General features: G+C 44.2%; 1 protein-coding gene across 1 annotated transcript in view; it reads left to right on the top strand.

Annotated features, from left to right (window-relative positions):
- LOC106591847 (pituitary adenylate cyclase-activating polypeptide type I receptor) overlaps positions 1 to 23,313 on the top strand; it is a 104,511-nt gene extending 81,198 nt beyond the window's left edge. The window contains exons 12-15 of the mRNA XM_045714366.2: positions 454 to 537; positions 17,858 to 17,987; positions 18,389 to 18,430; positions 18,610 to 23,313. Coding sequence (XP_045570322.1) covers positions 454 to 537; positions 17,858 to 17,987; positions 18,389 to 18,430; positions 18,610 to 18,828 — 475 coding nt within the window. The 3' untranslated portion in view covers positions 18,829 to 23,313. The remainder of the gene's footprint in view (positions 1 to 453; positions 538 to 17,857; positions 17,988 to 18,388; positions 18,431 to 18,609) is intronic.
- Positions 23,314 to 23,674: the final 361 nt, after the last annotated feature.

Here is a 23,674-nt window from a genome sequence, read left to right on the forward strand (position 1 = left end):
TCTACCTGTAAGTACCTGGTCTTAACCCTACCTCTATATCCAGTATCTCTACCTGTAAGTACCTGGTCTTAACCCTACCTCTATATCCAGTATCTCTACCTGTAAGTACCTGGTCTTAACCCTACCTCTATATCCAGTATCTCTACCTGTAAGTACCTGGTCTTAACCCTACCTATATATCCAGTATCTCTACCTGTAAGTACCTGGTCTTAACCCTATCTCTAAAGCCACATGTCTATGAAGGCTGCTGGAATCTTCATCTCATCGCCATAATGTGGTCTGTTTATATTAGCCGCGGTGTAATCTTTTATAAGGTGTTTTATGAGACTGTCTGATGTACCGTATAGTTAAGACGTGTGTGACTGTGTGTGTTTTACTTGTGGTGTCTGTGTGTCTTTGGGTCTGTCTGCCTGTCTGTCTATCTGTCTGTCTGCCTGTCTGTCTCTATTGTAGCAGCTGTGCTCAGAAATGCTTCAGTGAGCCCACTCAGGCTGTGCAACATTCCTGCAGGATGTCAGAGCTATCAGCCATCACACTGTAAGTCTGTCTGTGTGTGATTCTGTCTGTTTGTTTTGTTTGTGAGTTTCATCATATGTTAAAGTCTGAGTGCTATTCTTAGTCAGGTCAAATCAAATTTTGTTCTTCGCATACACATGTTTAGCAGATGTTATAGTTCAATGTCTGTGTTCCTAGCTCCAACAGTGCAGTAATATCAAATGTATTTATAAAGCCCTTCTTACATCAGCTGATGTCTCAAAGTTCTATACAGAAACCCAGCCTAAAACCCCAAACAGCAAACAATGCAGGTGTAGAAGCACGGTGGCTAGGAAAAACTCCCTAGAAAGGCCAAAACCTAGGAAGAAACCTAGAGAGGAACCAGGCTATGAGGGGTGGCCAGTCCTCTTCTGGCTGTGCCGGGTGGAGATTATAACAGAACATGGCCAAGATGTTCAAATGTTCATAGATGACCAGCAGGGTCAAATAATAATAATCACAGTGGATGTCGAGGGTGCAACAGGTCAGCACCTCAGGAGTAAATGTCAGTTGGCTTTTTCATAGCCGATCATTCAGAGTATCTCTACCGCTCCTGCTGTCTCTAGAGAGTTGAAAACAGCAGGTCTGGGACAGGTAGCACGTCTGGTGAACAGGTCAGGATTCCATAGCCGCAGGCAAAACAGTTGAAACTGGAGCAGCAGCATGGCCAGGTGGACTGGGGACAGCAAGGAGTCATCAGGCATGGTCCTAGGGGAGAGAGGGAGAACTTAAATTCACACAGGACACCGGATAAGACAGGAGAAATACTCCAGATATAACAGACTGACCCTAAACTACTGCAGCATAAATACTGGAGGCTGAGACAGCAGTGGTCGGGAGAGACTGTGGCCCCATCCGACGATACTTTGCCAAAGCACAGCCCCCACACCACTAGAGGGATATCTTCAACCACCAACCTGCTATCCTGAGACAAGGCCGAGTATAGCCCACAAAGATCTCCGCCACGGCACAACCCAAGGGGGGGCGCCAACCCAGACAGGAAGATCACGTCAGTGACTCAACCCACTAAAGTGACGCACCCCTCCCAGGGACAGCATGGAAGAACACCAGTAGGCCAGTGACTCAGCCCCTGTAAAAGGGTTAGAGGCAGAGAATCCCAGTGGAAAGAGGGGAACCGGCAAGGCAGAGACAGCAAGGGCGGTTCGTTGCTCCAGCCTTTCCGTTCACCTTCACACTCCTGGGCCAGACTATACTTAATCATAGGACCTACTGAAGAGATAAGTCTTCAGTAAAGACTTAAAGGTTGAGACTGAGTCTGCGTCTCTCACATTGGTAGGCAGACCATTCCATAAAAATTGAGCTCTATAGGAGAAAGCCCTGCCTCCAGCTGTTTGCTTAGAAATTCTAGGGACAATTAGGAGGCCTGCATCTTGTGACCGTAGCGTACGTGTAGGTATGTACGACAGGACCAAATCGGAAAGATAGGTAGGAGCAAGCCCATATAATGCTTTGTAGGTTAGCAGTAAAACCTTGAAATCAGCCCTTGCCTTAACAGGAAGCCAGTGTAGGGAGGCTAGCACTGGAGTAATATGATCACATTTTTTGGTTCTAGTTAGGATTCTAGCAGCCGTATTTAGCACTAACTGAAGTTTATTTAGTGCTTTATCCGGGTAGCCGGAAAGTAGAGCATTGCGGTAGTCTAACCTAGAAGTAACAAAAGCATGGATTAATTTTTCTGCGTCATTTTTGGACAGAAAGTTTCTGATTTTTGCAATGTTACGTAGATGGAAAAAAGCTGTCCTTGAAACAGTCTTGATATGTTCTTCAAAAGAGAGATCGGGGTCCAGAGTAACGCCGAGGTCCTTCACAGTTTTTTATTTGAGACGACTGTACAACCATCCAGATTAATTGTCAGATTCAACAGAAGATCTCTTTGTTTCTTGGGACCTAGAACAAGCATCTCTGTTTTGTCCGAGTTTAAGAGTAGAAAGTTTGCAGCCATCCACTTCCTTATGTCTGAAACACAGGCTTCCAGCGAGGGCAATTTTGGGGCTTCACCATGTTTCATTGAAATGTACAGCTGTGTGTCGTCCGCATAGCAGTGAAAGTTAACATTATGTTTCCGAATGACATCACCAAGAGGTAAAATATATAGTGAAAACAATAGTGGTCCTAAAACGGAACCTTGAGGAACACCGAAATTTACAATTGATTTGTCAGAGGACAAACCATTCACAGAGACAAACTGATATCTTTCCGACAGATAAGATCTAAACCAGGCCAGAACTTGTCCATGTAGACCAATTTGGGTTTCCAATCTCTCCAAAAGAATGTGGTGATCGATGGTATCAAAAGCAGCACTAAGGTCTAGGAGTACGAGGACTGATGCATAGCCTCGGTCTGACGCCATTAAAAGGTCATTTACCACCGTCACAAGTGCAGTCTCAGTGCTATGATGGGGTCTAGAACCAGACTGAAGCATTTCGTATACATTGTTTGTCTTCAGGAAGGCAGTGAGTTGCTGAACAACAGCTTTTTCAAAAAAATTTGAGAGGATTGGGAGATTCGATATAGGCCGATAGTTTTTTATATTTTCTGAGTCAAGGTTTGGCTTTTTCAAGACAGGCTTTATTACTGCCACTTTTAGTGAGTTTGGTACACATCTGGTGGATAGAGAGCCGTTTATTATGTTCAACATAGGAGGTCCAAGCACAGGAAGCAGCAGTAGTTCAGTTGGAATAGGGTCCAGTATGCAGCTTGAAGATTTAGAGGCCATGATTATTTTCATAATTGTGTCGAGATATAGTACTAAAACACTTGAGTGTCTCCCTTGATCCTAGGTCCTGGCAGAGTTGTGCAGACTCAGGACAACTGAGCTTAGGATGAATACGCAGATTTAAAGAGGAGTCCGTAATTTGCTTTCTAATGATCATGATCTTTTCCTCAAAGAAGTTCATGAATTTATCACTGCTGAAGTGAAAGCCATCCTCTTTTGGGGAATGCTGCTTTTTAGTTGGCTTTGCGACAGTATCAAAAATACATTTTGGATTGTTCTTATTTTCCTCAATTAGGTTGGAAAAATAGGATGATCGAGCAGCAGTGAGGGCTCTTCGATACTGCACGGTACTGCCTTTCCAAGCTAGTCGGAAGACTTCCAGTTTGGTGTAGCGCCATTTCCGTTACAATTTTCTGGAAGCTTGCTTCAGAGCTCGGGTATTTTCTGTATACCAGGGAGCTAGTTTCTTATGACAAATGTTTTTTGTTTTTAGGGGTGCGACTGCATCTGAGGGTATTGTGTAAGGTTAAATTGAGTTCCTCAGTTAGGTGGTTAACCTCTCTGGGATCGTTCGGGACGGTAGCGTCCCACCTCGCCAACAGCCAGTGAAATTGCAGGGCGCCAAATTCAAACAACAGAAATCTCATAATTAAAATTCCTCAATCATACAATATTATACACCATTTTAAAGAAACTTATTTTTAATCCAGCCACAGTGTCCGATTTCAAAAAGGCTTTATGGCGAAAGCACACCATGCGATTATGTTAGGTCAGCGCCTAGCCACAGAAACCCATACAGCCATTTTCCAAAGAAGGAGAGGTGTCACAAAAGTCAGAAATTGCGTTAAAATGAATCACTAACCTTTGATGATCTTCACCAGATGGCACTCCCAGGACTCCATGTTAGACAAATGTTTGTTTTGTTCGATAAAGTTCATCTTTATGTCCAAATACCTCCTTTTTGTTTGCGCGTTTAGTCCAGTAATCCAAATGCACAAAGTGCGAGCACAAAGTCCAGAAGAAAAGTACAAAAAGTTCCATTACAGTTCGTAGAAACATGTCAAACGATGTTTTTATCATAAATCTTCAATAATATTCCAACCGGACAATTCCGTTGTCATTAGAAAGGAAAGGGAACGGAGCTCGCGCTCACGGCCGCGCGCGATAAACAACTAAAAGCTTTCAGCTGAGCCACCTGCTTAGAGTGGTCTCATTATCTCCCCTTTCACAATAGAAGCCTGAAACTACTTTCTAAAGACTGTTGACATCTAGTGGAAGCCTTAGGAAGTGCAATCCGACCCCATAGACACAGGATATTGGAAAGGCAATCACTTAACCTCTTACATCTAGACGTTCCGCTAGCGGAACACCTGCTCCAATATCCAATGATGGGCGTGGCGCGAAATACAAACTCCTCTAAAATCCGAAAACTTCCATTTTTCAAACATATGACTATTTTACAGCATTTTAAAGACAAGACTCTCGTTAATCTAACCACACTGTCCGATTTCAAAAAGGCTTTACAACGAAAGCAAAACATTACATTATGTCAGCAGAGTACCCAGCCAGAAATAATCAGACACCCATTTTTCAAGCTAGCATATAATGTCACAAAAAACAAAACCACAGCTAAATGCAGCACTAACCTTTGATGCTCTTCATCAGATGACAACCCTAGGACATTATGTTATACAATGCATGCATGTTTTGTTCAATCAAGTTCATATTTATATCAAAAAACTGCTTTTTTACATTAGCATGTGACGTTCAGAACTAGCATACCCCCCGCAAACATCCGGTGAATGTACTAAATTACTCACGATAAACGTTCACAAAAAACATAACAATTATTTTAAGAATTATAGATACAGAACTCCTCTATGCACTCGATATGTCCGATTTTTAAAATAGCTTTTCGGTGAAAGCACATTTTGCAATATTCTCAGTAGATAGCCCAACCATCACGGCTAGCCATTTAGACACCGACCAAGTTTAGCCCTGACCAAACTCCGATTTACTATTACAAAAATTTGATTACCTTTGTTGTCTTCGTCAGAATGCACTCCCAGGACTGCTACTTCAATAACAAATGTTGGTTTGGTCCAAAATAATCCATCGTTATATCCAAATAGCGGCGTTTTGTTCGTGCGTTCTAGACACTATCCGAAGTGTAAATAAGGGTCACGAGCATGGCGCAATTCGTGACAAAAGATTTCTAAATATTCCATTACTGTACTTCGAAGCATGTCAACCGCTGTTTAAAATCCATTTTTATGGCATTTTTCTCGTAAAAAAGCGATAATATTCCGACCGGGAATCTGCATTTAGGTAAACAGAGGAAAGAAAACAAAGCTTTCGGTCGACGCGGGCACGCGCATGAGTCTCACAGTACTGTAACCAGCCACTACCCAAACGTGCTACTTTGTTTCAGCCAGAGCCTGCAAAGCCACGATTCAGCTTTTTGCCGCTTCTGAGAGCCCATGGGAGACGTAGGAAGTGTCACGTAACAGCAGAGATCCTCTGTAATGGATAGAGATGGCAAAGAAGGCCAAGAAATGGTCAGACAGGGTACTTCCTGTACAGAATCTTCTCAGGTTTTGGCCTGCCAAATGAGTTCTGTTATACTCACAGACACCATTCAAACAGTTTTAGAAACTTTGGAGTGTTTTCTATCCAAAGCTAATAATTATATGCATATTATAGTTTCTGGGCAGGAGTAATAATCAGATTAAATCGGGTACGTTTTTTATCCGGCTGTGAAAATACTGCCCCCTATCCATAACAGGTTAAACTACAAACCTCAGATTTCCCACTTCCTGGTTGGATTTGTCTCAGGTTTTTGCCTGCCATATGAGTTCTGTTATACTCACAGACATTATTTTAACAGTTTTGGAAACTTTAGAGTGTTTCCTATCCAAATCGACAGATTTATTCCAGTTTCTTATGACAAATGTTTTTTGTTTTCAGAGGTGCAACTGCATCTAGAGTATTACAAAAGGTTAAATTGAGTTCCTCAGTTAGGTCGTTAACTGATTTTTGTCCTCTGACGTCGTTGGGTTGATGATCCTTGGTTTGGGTCTGAGCAGATTATTTGTTGCGATTGCAAACGTAATAAAATGGTGGTCCGATTGTCCAGGATTATGAGGAAAAACATTAAGATCCACAATATTTATTCCACGGGACAAAACTAGGTCCAGAGTATGACTGTGGAAGTGAGTAGGTCCGGAGACATGTTGGACAAAACCCACTGAGTCGATGATGGCTCCGAAAGCCTTTTGGAGTGGGTCTGTGGACTTTTCCATGTGAATATTAAAGTCACCAAAAATGTGAATATTATCTGCCATGACTACAAGGTCCGATAGGAATTCAGGGAACTCAGTGAGGAATGCTGTATATGGCCCAGGAGGCCTGTAAACAGTAGCTATAAAAAGTGATTGAGTAGCTGCATAGATTTCATTACTAGAAGCTCAATAGACAAAAACGTCGTTTTTTTTAAGGTAAATTGAAATTTGCTGTAGTAAATGTTAACAACACCTCCGTCTTTGCCGGATGCACGGGGGGTATGGTCACTAGTGTAACCAGGGGGTGAGGCCTCATTTAACACAGTAAACTCATCAGGCTTAAGCCATGTTTCAGTCAGGCCAATCACATCAAGATTATGATCAGTGATTAGTTCATTGACCATAACTTCCTTGGAAGTGAGGGATCTAACATTAAGTAGCCCTTTTTTGAGATGTGAGGTTTCACAATCTCTTTCAATAATGACAGGAATGGAGGAGGTCTTTGTTCCATGTTTAGTTTTGCCCAACCTAGATCGAGGCACAGACACGGTCTCAATGGGGATAGCTGAGCTGACTACGCTGACTGTGCTAGTGGCAGACTCCACTAAGCTGGCAGGCTGGCTAACAGCCTGCTGCCTGGCCTGCACCCTATTTCATTTTGGAGCTAGGGGAGTTAGAGCCCTGTCTATGTTCGTAGATAAGATGAGAGCACCCCTCCAGCTAGGATGGAGTCCGTCACTCCTCAGCAGGCCAGGCTTGGTCCTGTTTGTGGGTGAGTCCCAGACAGAGGGCCAATTATCTACAAATTCTATATTTTGGGAGGGGCAGAAAACAGTTTTCAACCAGCGATTGAGTTGTGAGACTCTGCTGTAGAGCTCATCACTCCCCCTATCTGGGAGGGGGCCAGAGACAATTAATCGATGCCGACACATCTTTCTAGCTGATTTACACGCTGAAGCTATGTTGCGCTTGGTGACCTCTGACTGTTTCATCCTAACATCGTTGGTGCCGACGTGGATAACAATATCTCTATACTCTCTACACTCGCCAGTTTTGGCTTTAGCCAGCACCATCTTCAGATTAGCCTTAACGTCGGTAGCCCTGCCCCCTGGTAAACTGTGTATGATCGCTGGATGATTCGTTTTAAGTCTAATACTGCGGGTAATGGAGTCGCCAATGACTAGGGTTTTCAATTTTGTCAGAGCTAATGGTGGGAGTCTTCAGCGTCTCAGACCCCGTAACGGGAGGAGTAGAGACCAGAGAAGTCTCGGCCTCCGACTAGCTGCTTAATGGGGAGAACCGGTTGAACGTTTCCGTCGGTCCTACAGCATTTCCTTCCAGAAGCCTTGAGAACATTTTCCGGCTGCTGAGACCGTGCGAGGGAATTTATACTACTATCTGTACTTACTGGTGGCACAGACGCTGTTTCATCCTTTCCTACACTGAAATTACCCTTGCCTAACGATTGCGTCTGAAGCTGGGCTTGCAGCACAGCTATCCTCGCCGTAAGGCGATCGTTCTCCTGTATATTATGATGTACAGCGACTGCAATTAGAAGGCATCATGTTAATGTTACTACTGAGCTTCGGCTGGTGGAGGTCCTGACAAACCAGATAAAACCTTACGAGGTGAAAAAGTTGAATGAAAAAAAGTCAAGCGAGGGAAAAACTAAAAATATAAACAGTAATTAAAAAGTAAAAACCGTCAAGTTGTCAGGTAGCAAAGTAAGGTTAGGCTGCCCAATACCATAACCCCACCTCCACCACGGGGCCCAATACCATAACCCCACCTCCACCACGGGGCCCATACCATAACCCCACCTCCACCACGGGGCCCATACCATAACCCCACCTCCACCACGGGGCCCAATACCATAACCCCACCTCCACCACGGGGCCCATACCATAACCCCACCTCCACCACGGGGCCCATACCATAACCCCACCTCCACCACGGGGCCCAATACCATAACCCCACCTCCACCACGGGGCCCAATACCATAACCCCACCTCCACCACGGGGCCCATACCATAACCCCACCTCCACCACGGGGCCCATACCATAACCCCACCTCCACCACGGGGCCCATACCATAACCCCACCTCCACCACGGGGCCCATACCATAACCCCACCTCCACCACGGGGCCCATACCATAACCCCACCTCCACCATGGGGCCCAATACCATAACCCCACCTAGCTCTAGTTGGCAGTTAGGGGTTAGGGTCAAAGTAAGGTTAGCTCTAGTTGGCAGTTAGGGGTTAGGGTCAAAGTAAGGTTAGCTCTATTTGGCAGTTAGGGGTTAGGGGTTAGGGTCAAAGTAAGGTTAGCTCTAGTTAGGGGTTAGGGGTTAGGGTCAAAGTAAGGTTAGCTCTAGTTAGGGGTTAGGGGTTAGGGTCAAAGTAAGGTTAGCTCTAGTTGGCAGTTAGGGGTTAGGGGTTAGGGTCAAAGTAAGGTTAGCTCTAGTTGGCAGTTAGGGGTTAGGGTCAAAGTAAGGTTAGCTCTAGTTGGCAGTTAGGGGTTAGGGTTAGGGTCAAAGTAAGGTTAGCTCTAGTTGGCAGTTAGGGGTTAGGGGTTAGGGTCAAAGTAAGGTTAGCTCTAGTTGGCAGTTAGGGGTTAGGGGTTAGGGTCAAAGTAAGGTTAGCTCTAGTTGGCAGTTAGGGGTTAGGGTCAAAGTAAGGTTAGCTCTAGTTGGCAGTTAGGGGTTAGGGTTAGGGTCAAAGTAAGGTTAGCTCTAGTTGGCAGTTAGGGGTTAGGGGTTAGGGTCAAAGTAAGGTTAGCTCTAGTTGGTATTTAGGGGTTAGGGTCAAAGTAAGGTTAGCTCTAGTTGGCAGTTAGGGGTTAGGGGTTAGGGTCAAAGTAAGGTTAGCTCTAGTTGGCAGTTAGGGGTTAGGGGTTAGGGTCAAAGTAAGGTTAGCTCTAGTTGGCAGTTAGGGGTTAGGGTCAAAGTAAGGTTAGCTCTAGTTGGCAGTTAGGGGTTAGGGTCAAAGTAAGGTTAGCTCTAGTTGGCAGTTAGGGGTTAGGGGTTAGGGTCAAAGTAAGGTTAGCTCTAGTTGGCAGTTAGGGGTTAGGGGTTAGGGTCAAAGTAAGGTTAGCTCTAGTTGGCAGTTAGGGGTTAGGGTCAAAGTAAGGTTAGCTCTAGTTGGCAGTTAGGGGTTAGGGGTTAGGGTCAAAGTAAGGTTAGCTCTAGTTGGCAGTTAGGGGTTAGGGTCAAAGTAAGGTTAGCTCTAGTTGGCAGTTAGGGGTTAGGGTCAAAGTAAGGTTAGCTCTAGTTGGCAGTTAGGGGTTAGGGGTTAGGGTCAAAGTAAGGTTAGCTCTAGTTGGCAGTTAGGGGTTAGGGTCAAAGTAAGGTTAGCTCTAGTTGGCAGTTAGGGGTTAGGGGTTAGGGTCAAAGTAAGGTTAGCTCTAGTTGGCAGTTAGGGGTTAGGGTCAAAGTAAGGTTAGCTCTAGTTGGCAGTTAGGGGTTAGGGTCAAAGTAAGGTTAGCTCTAGTTGGCAGTTAGGGGTTAGGGGTTAGGGTCAAAGTAAGGTTAGCTCTAGTTGGCAGTTAGGGGTTAGGGTCAAAGTAAGGTTAGCTCTAGTTGGCAGTTAGGGGTTAGGGTCAAAGTAAGGTTAGCTCTAGTTGGCAGTTAGGGGTTAGGGTCAAAGTAAGGTTAGCTCTAGTTGGTAGTTAGGGGTTAGGGTCAAAGTAAGGTTAGCTCTAGTTGGCAGTTAGGGGTTAGGGGTTAGGGTCAAAGTAAGGTTAGCTCTAGTTGGCAGTTAGGGGTTAGGGGTTAGGGTCAAAGTAAGGTTAGCTCTAGTTGGCAGTTAGGGGTTAGGGTCAAAGTAAGGTTAGCTCTAGTTGGCAGTTAGGGGTTAGGGTCAAAGTAAGGTTAGCTCTAGTTGTCAGTTAGGGGTTAGGGGTTAGGGTCAAAGTAAGGTTAGCTCTAGTTGGCAGTTAGGGGTTAGGGTTAGGGTCAAAGTAAGGTTAGCTCTAGTTGGCAGTTAGGGGTTAGGGTCAAAGTAAGGTTAGCTCTAGTTGGCAGTTAGGGGTTAGGGTCAAAGTAAGGTTAGCTCTAGTTGGCAGTTAGGGGTTAGGGGTTAGGGTCAAAGTAAGGTTAGCTCTAGTTGGCAGTTAGGGTCAAAGTAAGGTTAGCTCTAGTTGGCAGTTAGGGGTTAGGGTCAAAGTAAGGTTAGCTCTAGTTGGCAGTTAGGGGTTAGGGTCAAAGTAAGGTTAGCTCTAGTTGGCATATCGGAAATGAGCAAGCAGCAAGCGCAAGCAAGATGACAGGGGCTTTGCGTTGAGAGCCAGTAATATCTAACAATTCACAACAAAACACAAATCTAAAAGAAAAATAATGGAATTAAGAAATATATAAATATTAGGACGAGAAATGTCGGAGTGTAAATATATACAGTACCAGTCAAAGGTGTGGACACTCCTTTTTTCTTTATTTTTTACTATTTTCTACATTGTAGAATAATAGTGAAAACATCACAACTATGAAATTACAGATGTGGAATCATGTAGTAACCAAAAAAGTGTTAAACAAATCAAAATATATTTGAGATTCTTCAAAGTAGCCACTCTGGGCATTCTCTCAACCAGCTTCACCTGGAATGCTTTTGCAACAATCTTGAAGGAGTTCCCACATTGTCACGGTCGTCGTCGGTAATGGAGGACCAAAATGCCGCAGGTATGTATAAACTCATCTTCTTTATTATATTGAAAGAAGGAAAACCCAAAATAAACACGTATACAAACGAAACACACCGACAATAAACAGTCCTGTAAGGCTTGATGCTATACACGGAACAATCTCCCACAATTAAACAGACAAACACACCCAACTAATATAGGACTTCCAATCAAAGGCAACACCACACAGCTGCCTTCAATTGGAAGTCCACCCCAATTAACCAAACATAGACATACAACCAACTAGATCAACATAGAAATACGTAAACATGGAACAGTGCCCAAAAACCCCGGAATACTTAAATCAAATGCCCTTTTTAGAAAAACACCACCCCTAACCACATAAAACAAATACCCTCTGCCACGTCCTGACCAAACTACAATACCAATTAACCCTTATACTGGCCAGGACGTGACACACATATACTGAGCACTTGTTGGCTGCTTTTCCTTCACTCTGCGGTCCAACTCATCCCAAACCATCTCAATTGGGTTGAGGTCGGATGATTGTGGAGGCCAGGTCATCTGATGCAGCACTCCATCACTCTCCTTCTTGGTCAAATAGCCCTTACACAGCCTGGAGGTGTGTTTTGGGTCATTGTCCTGTGGAAAAACAAATGATAGTCCCACTAAGCCCGAACCAGATGGGATGGCGTATCGCTGCAGAATGCTGCGGTAGCCATGCTGGTTAAGTGTGCCTTGATTTCTAAATAAATCACACAGTGTCACCAGCAAAGCACCATCACACTTCCTCCTCCATGCTTCACAGTGGGAACCACACATGCGGAGATCATCCGTTCACCTACTCTGTGTGGGAACCAAAAAATCATCAGACCAAAGGACAGATTTCCACCGGTCTAATGTCCATTGCTCGTGTTTCTTGGCCCAAGCAAGTCTCTTCTTCTGTTTGTGTCCTTTAGTAGTGGTTTCTTTGCAGAAATTCGACCATGAAGGCCTGATTCACACAGTCTCCTCGGAACAGTTGTCACAACCTTGTCACAACACAACTGATTGGCTCAAGCATTTTAAGAAGGTGACTACCTCATGAAGCTGGTTGAGAGAATGCCAAGAGTTTGCAAAGCAGTCATCAAGGCAAAGGGTGACTACTTTGAAGAATCTCAAATATAAAATATATTTTGATTTGTTTAACACTTTTTTGGTTACTACATGATTCCATGTGTGTCACATAGAGTAGGCTAAACTGAATACAACAGGTGTAGACCTCACAGTGAAATGCTGAATACAACAGGGGTCGACCTCCCAGTTAAATGCTGATTACAACAGGTGTAGGTAGACCTTACAGTTAAATGCTTACTGACAAGCCCTTAAGCAACAATGCAGGTTTAAGAAAAGTAAGTGTTAAGTAATTAAAAAAAAAAAAAAAGTCACAAATAATTAAGGAGCAGCAGTAAAATAACAATAACGAGACTATATACAGGGGTACCGGTACAGAGTCAATGAGGAGGCTATATACAGGGGGTACCAGTACAGAGTCAATGTGGAGGCTATATACATGGGGGTACCGGTACTGAGTCAATGTGTAGGGGCACCGGTTAGTCAAGGTAATTGACGTAATATGTACATGTAGGTAGAGTTAAAGTGACTATGCATAGATAATAACAGAGTAGCAGCGATGTAAAAGAGGGGGGGGCGGGGGCAATGCAAATAGTGTAGGTAGCCATTTGATTAGCTGTTCAGGAGTCTTACGGCTTGAAGCTGTTAAGAAGCCTCTTGGACCTAGACTTACATTTTTTACATTTTAGTCATTTAGCAGACGCTCTTATCCAGAGCGACTTACAGTAGTGAATACATACATATCATACATTTATTTTTATTATTATTATTTTTTTTGTACTGGCCCCCCGTGGGAATCGAACCCACAACCCTGGCGTTGCACACACCATGCTCTACCAACTGAGCCACAGGGAAGGCTTGGCACTCCGGTACCGCTTGCCTTGCAGTAGCAGAGAGACTGGAGTCTTTGACAATTTTTTGGGCCTTCCTCTGACACCGCCTAGTATATAGGTCCTGGATGACAGGAAGCTTGGCCCCAGTGATGTACTGGGCCGTTCGCACTACCCTCTGTAGCGCCTTGCGGTCGGAGGCCGAGCAGTTGCCGTAACAGGCAGTGATGCAACCAGCCAGGATGCTCTCGATGGTGCAACTGTAGAAATTTTTGAGAATCTGAGGACCCATGCCAAATATTTTTAGTCTCCTGTTGGGGAAAAGGCTTTGTTGTTTCCTCTTCACGACTGTCTTGGTGTGTTTTGTACCATGATAGTTTGTTGTTGATGTGGACACAAAGAAACTTGAAGCTCTCAACCTGCTTCACTGCAGCCCCGTCGATGAGAATGGGAGGTTGTTGTCCTGGTACCACAATCCTTTTCTTGTAGTCCACAATCATCTCTTTTGTCTTGATCATGTTGAGGTTGTTGTCCTGGTACCACACGGCCAGGTCTCTGACCTACTCCCTATAGGCTGTCTTATCGTTGTCGGTGATCAGACCTAATACTGTTGTGTTGTCTGAAAACGTAATGATTGAGTTGGAGGCGTGCCTGGCCATGCAGTCATGAGTGAACAGGAGTGGACTGAGCACGCACCCTTGTGGGGCCCCTGTGTTGAGGAATAGTGAAGTGGACCTGTTGTTTCCTACCTTCACCACCTGGTGGCGGCCCATCAGGAAGTCCAGGACCCAGTTGCAGACGGTGGGTTTCAGACCTAGGGCCCCGAGCTTAATGATGAGCTTGTAGGGGACTATGGTGTTGAAGGCTGAGCTGAAGTCAATGAACAGCATTCTTACCTAGGTATTCCTCTTGTCCAGATGGGATAGGGCAGTGTACAATACGATGGCGATTGCATCGTCTGTGGATCTATTGGGGCGGTATGCAAATTGTAGTGGGTCTAGGGTGCCTCTCAAAGCACGTCATGATGACAGAAGTGAGTGTAAATGGGGCGATAGGCACTTAGTTCAGTTACCTTTTGTTTTTCTTGGGTACAGGAACGATGGTGGACATATTGATGCAAGTGGGGACAGCAGACTGGGATAGGGAGAGATTGAATATATCTGTAAACACTCCAACCAGCTGGTCTGCGCATTCTCTGAGGACGCGGCTAGGGATGCCTTCTGGGCCGGCAGCCTTGCGAGGGTTAACACTCTTAAGCGTCTTACTCACATTGGCCATGCAGAACGAGAGCCCACAGTCTTCGGGAGTGGCCCGCGTCGGTGGCACTGTGTTATCCTCAAAGCAAGTGAAGAAGGAGTTTAGCTTGCCCGGGAGCATGACGTCGGTGTCCGCGAAGTGGCTGGTTTTCCCTTTGTAATCCGTGATTGTCTGGAGTCTCTGCCTCTTAGGTCTTGTGTCTGAGCCGTTGAATTGCCACTCCACTTTATCTCTATACTGACGTTTTGCCTGTTTTTTTTATTGCCTTACGGACTGTTTGTATTCAACCATGTTCTCAGTCTCCGTTAAATGCACTTGTTAGCGCTTTCAGTTTTGCGCGAATGCTGCCATCTATCCACAGTTTCTGGTTAGGGTAGGTTTTAATAGTCACAGTGGGAACAACATCCCCTATACACTTCCTGATGAACTCAGTCACTGTGTCAGTGTATACGTCAATGTTATTCTCAGAAGAAAACCCGGAGTGTTTTACTTGCTATATTGTATTTACTTCGCCACCATGGCCTTTTTATTGCCTTTACCTCCCTTACCTCACCTCATTTACTCACAATGTATATAGACTTATTTTTCTACTGTATTATTGACTGTATGTTTGTTTTACTCCATGTGTATCTCTGTGTTGTTGTATGTTGTCGAGCTGCTTTGCTTTATCTTGGCCAGGTCGCAATTGTAAATGAGGACTTGTTCTCAACTAGACACGTGGTTAAATAAAGGTGAAATACATACAAATAAATTAAAAATCTTGAATGTTATTTTGTAGTAGTGTTGTCTGGAGGATGTCTGAGGGTTAGTCAGGTTGTAGTAGTGTTGTTGTCAGGAGGATGTCTGAGGGTTAGTCAGGTTGTAGTAGTGTTGTTGTCAGGAGGATGTCTGAGGGTTAGTCAGGTTGTAGTAGTGTTGTTGTCTGGAGGATGTCTGAGTCAGGTTGTAGTAGTGTTGTTGTCAGGAGGATGTCTGAGTCAGGTTGTAGTAGTGTTGTTGTCAGGTTGTAATAGTGTTGTTGTCAGGTTGTAGTAGTGTTGTTGTCAGGTTGTAGTAGTGTTGTTGTCAGGTTGTAGTCAGGTTGTAGTAGTGTTGTTGTCAGGAGGATGTCTGAGGGTTAGTCAGGTTGTAGTAGTGTTGTTGTCAGGAGGATGTCTGAGGGTTAGTCAGGTTGTAGTGTTGTTGTCAGGTTGTAGTAGTGTTGTTGTCAGGTTGTAGTAGTGTTGTTGTAGTAGTGTTGTAGTCAGGTTGTAGTAGTGTTGTTGTCAGGTTGTAGTAGTGTTGTTGTCTGGAGGATGTCTGAGGGTTAGTCAGGTTGTAGTAGTGTTGTAGTCAGGTTGTAGTAGTGTTGTTGTCAGGTTGTAGTAGTGTTGTAGTCAGGTTGTAGTAGTGTTGTTGTCAGGTTGTAGTAGTGTTGTAGTCAGGTTGTAGTAGTGTTGTTGTCTGGAGGATGTCTGAGGGTTAGTCAGGTTGTAGTAGTGTTGTTGTCAGGTTGTAGTAGTGTTGTTGTCAGGTTGTAGTAGTGTTGTAGTCAGGTTGTAGTAGTGTTGTTGTCAGGTTGTAGTAGTGTTGTAGTCAGGTTGTAGTAGTGTTGTTGTCTGGAGGATGTCTGAGGGTTAGTCAGGTTGTAGTCAGGTTGTAGTAGTGTTGTTGTCAGGTTGTAGTAGTGTTGTTGTCAGGTTGTGGTAGTGTTGTTGTCAGGTTGTAGTAGTGTTGTTGTCAGGTTGTAGTAGTGTTGTTGTCAGGTTGTAGTAGTGTTGTTGTCAGGAGGATGTCTGAGGGTTAGTCAGGTTGTAGTAGTGTTGTTGTCAGGTTGTAGTAGTGTTGTTGTCAGGTTGTAGTAGTGTTGTTGTCAGGTTGTAGTAGTGTTGTTGTCAGGAGGATGTCTGAGTCAGGTTGTAGTAGTGTTGTTGTGAGGAGGATGTCTGAGGGTTGTCAGGTTGTAGTAGTGTTGTTGTCAGGTTGTAGTAGTGTTGTTGTCAGGTTGTAGTAGTGTTGTTGTCAGGTTGTAGTAGTGTTGTTGTCAGGTTGTAGTAGTGTTGTTGTCAGGTTGTAGTAGTGTTGTTGTCAGGTTGTAGTAGTGTTGTTGTCAGGTTGTAGTAGTGTTGTTGTCAGGTTGTAGTAGTGTTGTTGTCAGGTTGTAGTAGTGTTGTAGTCAGGTTGTAGTAGTGTTGTAGTCAGGTTGTAGTAGTGTTGTTGTCAGGTTGTAGTCATGTTGTAGTAGTGTTGTCAGGTTGTAGTAGTGTTGTTGTCAGGTTGTAGTAGTGTTGTTGTCAGGTTGTAGTAGTGTTGTTGTAGTAGTGTTGTAGTCAGGTTGTAGTAGTGTTGTTGTCAGGTTGTAGTAGTGTTGTTGTCAGGTTGTAGTAGTGTTGTTGTCAGGTTGTAGTAGTGTTGTTGTCAGGAGGATGTCTGAGGGTTAGTCAGGTTGTAGTAGTGTTGTTGTCAGGTTGTAGTAGTGTTGTTGTCAGGTTGTAGTAGTGTTGTCTGGAGGATGTCTGAGGGTTAGTCAGGTTGTAGCAGTGTTGTTGTCAGGTTGTAGTAGTGTTGTTGTCAGGTTGTAGTAGTGTTGTCTGGAGGATGTCTGAGGGTTAGTCAGGTTGTAGTAGTGTTGTTGTCAGGTTGTAGTAGTGTTGTTGTCAGGTTGTAGTAGTGTTGTTGTCAGGTTGTAGTAGTGTTGTTGTAGTAGTGTTGTTGTCAGGAGGATGTCTGAGGGTTAGTCAGGTTGTAGTAGTGTTGTAGTCAGGTTGTAGTAGTGTTGTAGTCAGGTTGTAGTAGTGTTGTTGTCAGGTTGTAGTAGTGTTGTTGTCAGGAGGATATATAATGTTGCCTGTTAGTTGTTTTTGTTGTGTGTTGGTTTCACTTAGGTTGTGACAGGAATGTATTCGTTATTCTACGGTTGTAAGAATGTTGTATGGTTGTTGTTCTAAGGTTGTTACAGTGTAGTGTTGTGTATTGGTTATTCTAAGGTTGTTACAGTGTTGTGTATTGGTTATTCTAAGGTTGTAACAGTGTTGTGTATTGGTTATTCTAAGGTTGTTACAGTGTTGTGTATTGGTTATTCTAAGGTTGTAACAGTGTTGTGTATTGGTTATTCTAAGGTTTTCTGCTGTAATGTGTATGTTTTGTATTGGTTATTCTAAGGTTGTAACAGTGTTGTGTATTGGTTATTCTAAGGTTGTTACAGTGTTGTGTATTGGTTATTCTAAGGTTGTAACAGTGTTGTGTATTGGTTATTCTAAGGTTTTCTGCTGTAATGTGTATGTTTTGTATTGGTTATTCTAAGGTTGTAACAGGGTTGTGTATTGGTTATTCTAAGGTTGTAACAGTGTTGTGTATTGGTTATTCTAAGGTTGTAACAGTGTTGTGTGTTGGTTTTATTATAGTTGTATTCGTTGTTCTAAGGTTGTGACAATGTTGTGTATTGGGTTTTTGTATAAGTAGTAACAATTATGATTTGTTGTTGTCAGGCGCCTGGCTCGGTCCACCCTTTTACTCATCCCCCTCTTCGGGATCCACTACACTGTGTTTGCCTTCTCACCAGAGGACGTCAGCAAGAACGAGAGGCTGGTGTTTGAGCTGGGCCTGGGATCTTTCCAGGTAACACACTCGCTTCTAAGACTTAAATCAAATGGTATTTGTCACGTACACATGGTTAGCAGGTGTTAATGCGAGTGTAGCGAAATGCTTGTGCTTCTAGTTTTCGACCGTGCAGTAATATCTAACAAGTAATCTAACAATTTCACAACAACTACCTTATACACACACATCTAAAGGGGTGAATGAGAATATGTACATATAAATATATGAATGAGTGATGGCCGAACGGCATAGGCAAGATGCAGTAGATGGTATAGAGTACAGTATATACATATGAGATGAGTAATGCAGGGTATGAGAACATTATATGTGGGTTAGTGTGATAACAGTAACTCTGAGAGCATTGTTGAAAAGTCCAATCGAACTGCTCATCTCTCCTCTCTTCTTCTTTTCCTTTCCAGGGTTTTGTTGTGGCTGTCCTCTATTGTTTTCTCAATGGAGAGGTAGGAGGCTTCTTTACCCTCTCTAGACATGGCATCTGATGGGAATGTTGATTATAGCCCAGTGTCATTAAGAATAACTGCCTAGTGGACTAGACTGTTTACATTATAACTCTGTTATTGTTTAGGAACCACCAAGTGGACTAGACCGTTAATAACTCTGTTATTGTCTGTTATTCCAGGTGCAGTCTGAGATCAAGAGGAAGTGGCATAGCTGGAGGAGGAACCGGTATTTTGCCGTGAATCTGAAGCACCAGCAGCGCCACCCGTCCCTGGTCAGCAGCGCGGCCAACGGGGGAACACAGCTCTCCATGCTCAGTTCCAAGAGCTCCTCCGCCTTACAGATACGCATGGGGGGCCCCCTGGCCGAGACGCCGTCCACACTCAGCCTGCCCACCTGATTGGCTGAGACACCTAGCTGAGACCTCGCCCACCCTTAAGCAGAACACCTGATTGGCTGAGACCCCACTGGCCCACCGGATTGTGTAATTGGCTCAGACCCCTCACCAACCAATTATCTTCCCAGACAATTCAGATCCATGTTCTTTATCTTTAGAAAAGAAGAAGAGTTGATGCTCTTTTACAACTAATATGTTCAAACAGAGTAACTAACTCCTCCCACTAGCCAGGCTCCTCCCATAGAGTAACTCCTCCCACTAGCCAGGCTCCTCCCATAGAGTAACACCTCCCACTAGCCAGGCTCCTCCAATAGAGTAACTAACTCCTCCCACTAGCCAGGCTCCTCCCATAGAGTAACTCCTCCCACTAGCCAGGCTCCTCCCATAGAGTAACACCTCCCACTAGCCAGGCTCCTCCCATAGAGTAACACCTCCCACTAGCCAGGCTCCTCCCATAGAGTAACACCTCCCACTAGCCAGGCTCCTCCCATAGAGTAACTCCTCCCACTAGCCAGGCTCCTCCCATAGAGTAACTCCTCCCACTAGCCAGGCTCCTCCCATAGAGTAACTAACTCCTCCCACTAGCCAGGCTCCTCCCATAGAGTAACACCTCCCACTAGCCAGGCTCCTCCCATAGAGTAACTCCTCCCACTAGCCAGGCTCCTCCCATAGAGTAACTCCTCCCACTAGCCAGGCTCCTCCCATAGAGTAACTCCTCCCACTAGCCAGGCTCTCTCATAGAGTAACTAACTCCTCCCACTAGCCAGGCTCCTCCCATAGAGTAACTAACTCCTCCCACTAGCCAGGCTCCTCCCATAGAGTAACTAACTCCTCCCACTAGCCAGGCTCCTCCCATAGAGTAACTAACTCCTCCCACCAGCCAGGCTCCTCCCATAGAGTAACTAACTCCTCCCACTATCCAGGCTCCTCCCATAGAGTAACTAACTCCTCCCACTAGCCAGGCTCCTCCCATAGAGTAACTAACTCCTCCCACTAGTCAGGCTCCTCCCATAGAGTAACTAACTCCTCCCACTAGTCAGGCTCCTCCCATAGAGTAACTAACTCCTCCCACTAGCCAGGCTCTCTCATAGAGTAACTAACTCCTCCCACTAGCCAGGCCCCTCCCATAGAGTAACTAACTCCTCCCACTAGCCAGGCTCCTCCCATAGAGTAACTAACTCCTCCCACTAGCCAGGCCCCTCCCATAGAGTAACTAACTCCTCCCACTAGCCAGGCTCCTCCCATAGAGTAACTAACTCCTCCCACTAGCCAGGCCCCTCCCATAGAGTAACTAACTCCTCCCACTAGCCAGGCTCTCTCATATAATGTGAGATTAATGTATTCTTTGACATGAACAATATATTCACCAAATAATGTCAATATTGGGGGGGGGGGGAAATTGTAAAATGTGATGCCATATTGTGTCTTTCGCTGTTATTCTACATCATGTAGTGCCATACAGGTTGTCTCCTCTGACACAGAGCCATATACACAGTATATTTCCAGAGCCATATACACAGTATATCTCCAGAGCCATATATTTAATGGGGTTCTAACATGGCTGTTATAGAATGTTGTTGTGTCATGTTAATGTGGTTCTAACATGGCTGTTATAGAATGTTGTCGTGTCATGTTAATGGGGTTCTAACATGGCTGTTATAGAATGTTGTAGTGCCATGTTAATGGGGTTCTAACATGGCTGCTATAGAATGTTGTAGTGTCCTGTTAATGGGGTTCTAACATGGCTGTTATAGAATGTTGTAGTGCCATGTTAATGGGGTTCTAACATGGCTGCTATAGAATGTTGTAGTGCCATGTTAATGGGGTTCTAACATGGCTGCTATAGAATGTTGTCGTGTCATGTTAATGAATAGTTAACATGGCTGTTATAGAATGTTGTAGTGTCATGTTAATGGGGGTCTAACATGGCTGTTATAGAATGTTGTTATGTTAATGAGCTCTAACATGGCTGTTGTAGAATGTTTTAGTGTCATGTTAATGGGGGTCTAACATGGCTGCTATAGAATGTTGTCATGTTAATGGGGGTTCTAACATGGCTGCTATAGAATGTTGTAGTGTCATGTTAATGGGGTTCTAACATGGCTGCTATAGAATGTTGTCATGTTAATGGGGTTCTAACATGGCTGCTATAGAATGTTGTCATGTTAATGGGGTTCTAACATGGATGTTATAGAATGTTGTAGTGTCATGTTAATGGGGTTCTAACATGGATGTTATAGAATGTTGTAGTGTCATGTTAATGGGGTTCTAACATGGATGTTATAGAATGTTGTAGTGTCGTGTTAATGGGGTTCTAACATGGCTGTTATAGAATGTTGTAGTGTCGTGTTAATGGGGTTCTAACATGGCTGTTATAGAATGTTGTTGTGTCATGTTAATGGGGGTTCTAACATGGCTGTTATAGAATGTTGTAGTGTCATGTTAATGGGGTTCTAACATGGCTGTTATAGAATGTTGTCATGTTAATGGGGTTCTAACATGGCTGTTTCTAATGTTGTAGTGTCGTGTTAATGGGGTTGTAACATGGCTGTTATAGAATGTTGTCATGTTAATGGGGTTCTAACATGGCTGTTATAGAATGTTGTCATGTTAATGGGGTTCTAACATGGCTGTTTCTAATGTTGTAGTGTCGTGTTAATGGGGTTCTAACATGGCTGTTATAGAATGTTGTCATGTTAATGGGGTTCTAACATGGCTGTTATAGAATGTCATAATGCAGAAACCTTGATTGCGCTAACTCTCTACAATGTAAATGCATGGCTATAACTCTCTACAATGTAAATGCATGTCTCTAACTCTCTACATTCTAAATGCATAGCTCTAACTCTCTACAATGTAAATGCATGGCTATAACTCTCGACAATGTAAATGCATGGCTATAACTCTCTACATTGTAAATGCATGTCTCTAACTCTCTACAATGTAAATGCATGGCTATAACTCTCTACAATGTAAATACATGGCTCTGGATATTTATATCTATGACCAGGCTTCAGAGAGACCAGCTATAGCTCTGATATGACCAGGCTCCAGAGAGACCAGCTATAGCTCTGATATGACCAGGCTCCAGAGAGACCAGCTATAGCTCTGATATGACCAGGCTCCAGAGAGACCAGCTATAGCTCTGATATGACCAGGCTCCAGAGAGACCAGCTATAGCTCTGATATGACCAGGCTCCAGAGAGACCAGCTATAGCTCTGATATGACCAGGCTCCAGAGAGACCAGCTATAGCTCTGATATGACCAGGCTCCAGAGAGACCAACCAGATCTCAGACATGTCTGTAAAACGCTTCAGTAACTATTTTTAACGTAGATGCTTTATGTCTTTGATAAATAAGGTGGTGAAATGTGGTCCTTTATTTTCTATATCAGCCATCAGTACACAGTATGTCAACACAATGAAAACAGCTCATGGATCAATGTGGACAAAACATGTAGGAACACCTGCTCTTTCCATGACAAACTGACCAGGTGAATCCAGGTGAAAGCTATGATCCCTTATTGATGTCACTTGTTAAATCCACTTCAATCAGTGTAGATGAAGGGGAGGAGACAGGTTAAAGAAGGATTTTTAAGCCTTGAGGCATGGATTGTGTGTTTGTGTCATTCAGAGGGTGAATGGGTAAGACTAAATATTTAAGAGCCTTAGAACGGGGTGTGGTAGTATGTGCCAGGCGCACCGGTTTGAGTGTGTCAAGAACTGCAACGCTGCTGGGTTTTTCACGCTCAACAGTTTCCCGTGTGTATCAAGAAACGGTCCACCACCCGAAGGACATCCAGCCAACTGGACACAACTGTGGGGAAGCATTGGAGTCAACATGGGGCCAGCATCCCTGTGGAACGATTTCAACGCCTTGTAGATTCCATGCCCCGACGAATTGAGGCTGTTCTGAGGGCAAAAGGAGGTGCAACTCAATATTAGGAAGGTGTTCATAATGTTTTGTTTACTCAGTGTAGTATGTAATAGCTGTTTTTGCTGCTTTGTTATGATGTGGTGTTATGATGATTTCAATCAGCGGCGTTAATAAGGACGAAACAAGACGGCGTTGACGAATGGTTGAAAGCAGCGGGGAAGGCTGTGTTCATTTCCTGGTAATTTTCAGACGAATCTCCGTGTTGAATCACCAGCTTTTATTCGACACCCAGCAGGTGATCTGCTGGACACAGCCGCCGTTCGTTAGGATGTGTGTTGTCCTTCATGATGACATTTCATCTAAGGAACTGGAGTCCTGATCTGTGGAGTTCATCCTGTATTATTTAAGATGGAAATATAAAACATCCTTCCTCTCTTTCTCTTCTACTCTCAAATAGAAATATGGTTTTAGCATTTATGTTTTATAATATCAAGCTCTTTCTTTCTTAAAAAAAAAAAAGATTTTTATAGAGGAGACCAGGTTGTCCAAATGTATTTTCTTTAATTCGACATTTATAGATTCCCATTCCAAAGTGCCTGTTGGTCACCATAGGACAGAAGGCTGTTGGTCACCATAGGACTGAAGGCTGTTGGTCACCATAGGACAGAAGGCTGTTGGTCACCATAGGACAGAAGGCTGTTGGTCACCATAGGACAGAAGGCTGTTGGTCACCATAGGGCTGTTGGTCACCATAGGGCTGTTGGTCACCATAGGGCTGTTGGTCACCATAGGGCTGAAGGCTGTTGGTCACCACAGGACAGAAGGCTGTTGGTCACCATAGGGCTGAAGGCTGTTGGTCACCACAGGACTGAAGGCTGTTGGTCACCATAGGGCTGTTGGTCACCATAGGACTGAAGGCTGTTGGTCACCATAGGACAGAAGGCTGTTGGTCACCACAGGACAGAAGGCTGT

Source organism: Salmo salar, chromosome 03, assembly GCF_965601325.2.
Source record: "Salmo salar chromosome 03, fSalSal1, whole genome shotgun sequence".
NCBI classification, from domain to species: Eukaryota; Metazoa; Chordata; class Actinopteri; order Salmoniformes; family Salmonidae; genus Salmo; species Salmo salar.